At 49.6% G+C, this 2,685-nt stretch overlaps 1 protein-coding gene across 1 annotated transcript; it reads right to left on the reverse strand.

Moving 5' to 3' along the window:
• Positions 1-1,647: 1,647 nt before the first annotated feature.
• Positions 1,648-2,174, reverse strand: LOC124695518 (phylloplanin-like). Its single transcript, XM_047228355.1, has 2 exons — positions 2,015-2,174; positions 1,648-1,919 (listed from the first exon to the last, which is right to left on the reverse strand). The coding sequence occupies exons 1-2, from the start codon at positions 2,172-2,174 to the stop codon at positions 1,648-1,650; spliced, it is 432 nt and encodes a 143-aa protein (XP_047084311.1).
• Positions 2,175-2,685: the final 511 nt, after the last annotated feature.

Raw genomic sequence — 2,685 nt, forward strand, 5'->3', positions numbered from 1 at the left:
AACATGACAGCCACTTTTCATGTACCTAGGTATATGCGTGAGCCTGCAATGTTTTATTGACAAAAGCAGTAGGACGTGGCCGCGCGGGTGTGTTGTGCGCTAATTAATGGAGATGCGGTCAGTGGCCGGCAGCCGGCTGCCGACGGAGGATGGAACGATTGTTCGTTTGAAGTTCTAGTGGCACAGACTGTTCTTTCGTATCGGAGTTCAGCTGGGGCCTGGGGCTACGCCCATGGGACAGAAGATCCATGTCGATCTATACTTTACAGATCTGATGCATCGCCTGGCTAAACTTATAGAACTAAAACGGTGTGGGCCGCGCAACACTGTGTGACGAAGGATGGAACGGGTATCCGGTGGGGTTCGTGCGTGCTGTTAGGTGGAAGGATAGATGTTCCGATGTAGAGGAAGATAAGGCTGCTGATGGGATTGTGCGAGGGTCAACCTGAGGAAGAGGAAGAACAAGGAGTCGGTACACCACGCCAAAGACGCCAGTCCATGTCTGTTAGGTCCATCTGTTCTCACGGAGTACTAATAGAATACGCACCTCATGTCCCAATCTTGGAGTGACTGAAGGGCCAGGATACCGTGTGTATCTGTGCTCGGGATCAAAAGCGGATTTTCGGCTGGGTTGGCCTTTTTCTATGTTTGTGTTTGACGTTCGGTTCTCATGACTGAGTTGGATTTGGCTTTCAGCCATGCATCAGGCCCACAAAAAAGGTAACAGGCCACGAAACAATGCCAATCAAACACTCACACTTCATATATTTTTCATGGAAATTTTTGTGAGAGATCCAGAAGTAGGTGCATTGGGGCAACAATAGCTTTTATGATAAATTGCAAAAGCTAAAATTTAAACTCAAGACCTTAGCCTCTAATATTATGTCAAGCTTTATGCACTAACGAATACAACCAAAACTCCGAACTAATGTAAAAGGTGCAATCCACGTAAACACTTCAACACATACATGCTAGTACGTATTGTCACGACCTTTGATTTTCTGTTTTTTTTGTTTGATCTGCTATATTTTGTAGTAGTAGTTTATCAAAAATAAAAAAGATGATTGCTGAGTAAAGAAAGAGTAGAAGAGCAAATTCGATTGATCTCAGTGTTGAATAGCATGTTTGTTACCGTTTGTAACCACCTCCTATTCTGTAGCTAGGACTTGTTCTCACGCCTTGCACGTTCCCTGTGTGGACCTCTGCATCGCCACTACTCCTCTGATTGTACTACATAAACCTGCTCTCTGAATGAATACAACCACCAATTCTACTCCCTCCGTTCTTTTTTAATTGACTCGAATTTAGTACAAGTTTGTACTAAATTCGAGTCAATTAAAAAGGAACGGAGGGAGTACTATTGTTTGTCTTCTCTCAGGGTGGGTGCTTAATTCATGCATGGTTTGGGCACTTTATTCTTTCTATTTTTTATAAACCCAGGACGTGAGGGATAAGTCCGGGACGCCTACATATATGTAGACTAGGATTTTCGTTTATTCCATATGCTGCTAGTATCGGCCGTACACAGTTTTCATAGTTGCAACCATTTGTTTGCTAGTACATCAGAGGTGGCGAAGTCCTTCCCATTTCTCATGCACGCATTACTTAGGCGTTGTCAGGCTACGCCCATCCGTGGATGGCCGTCGATCAGCTCATCTGGAAAGAGAAGCCGGCGGGGGCGAGCTGGAAGACGCCGCTGAGCAGCCTGGCGAGCGGTCCCTGCAGGTAGGACACGAGCGCCCCCGCCGCCGGCAGCTTCCCGTCGCACTTGACCAGCGGCGTGTCCACCACGAGCTCGCAGCCGCCGACGAGAGCCGACAGCGCGTTGGTCATGTCCGCTTCCATCGCGAACGAGCCGTTGCTGCTAGTCTTGGCGCCGGCCACCACGTTGCCGCCGCACTGCAGCTCCACGTTCGCGTCTGCGCGAAACATACGCACGGATATCGTGTCAGTCCAGGCCGGGGTCGGGCACATTTTACAGAGGTTTGCTGGTCTCGCGCGCACGCGTCGGTACCTGGAAACGCCGGAGAAGTGGCGACGTCGATGAGGGTCCCGGTGTTGCAGGGAACGATGCCGGTGATGACGAGTTTGCCGAACTTGGTTTGCGCGGACGACACGGCGAACGCCGCCGCGACCGTGGCGACGGCGAGAAGGAAGGCGACCTTAGACGCCATTGCTGTTGGGCCGGAGACGGAGCAGAGCGCGATCAGAGAGTAAGCTGCTAGTGTTCTTGTTTGCTCGCCCGCTAGCTCGATCTATTTGCTTGGTGCTACTCCAACACGGATAAGCGCGGTATTTATAGCGAAGCTCGACCCGAGTTTTGTTGAAGTGCCCTGCTTGATCAGGTGATATCACTCGTGTGCTTGTAAGTTAAATCCGCGGAATGCTATGCCATGTGTGAATGTGATGCTAGATTTTCCCTGCCTTTTGGACCCGGTCATGGCACCACCAAAGTGCAGAACGAGTGCTTCCGAGAGTGACAAAACAATGTGTTTAAATTTGGCAAAACCGATGTCGGCAAGTGTTAGCTCCACCGAGACGATCAATCGATCGTCGCTGTCCAGATTTTTTTATTTTGATTTGATCGGCTTTTTCAGCACCATTGTTGCGCTAGTACGTTCGTGGTGCAGTAGTGCTTCAGCACAATGAATGCATAACGGTGTCCACAACAGCCACGCCATGCCG

This window comes from Lolium rigidum, chromosome 3 (assembly GCF_022539505.1).
Source record: "Lolium rigidum isolate FL_2022 chromosome 3, APGP_CSIRO_Lrig_0.1, whole genome shotgun sequence".
Taxonomy (NCBI): Eukaryota; Viridiplantae; Streptophyta; class Magnoliopsida; order Poales; family Poaceae; genus Lolium; species Lolium rigidum.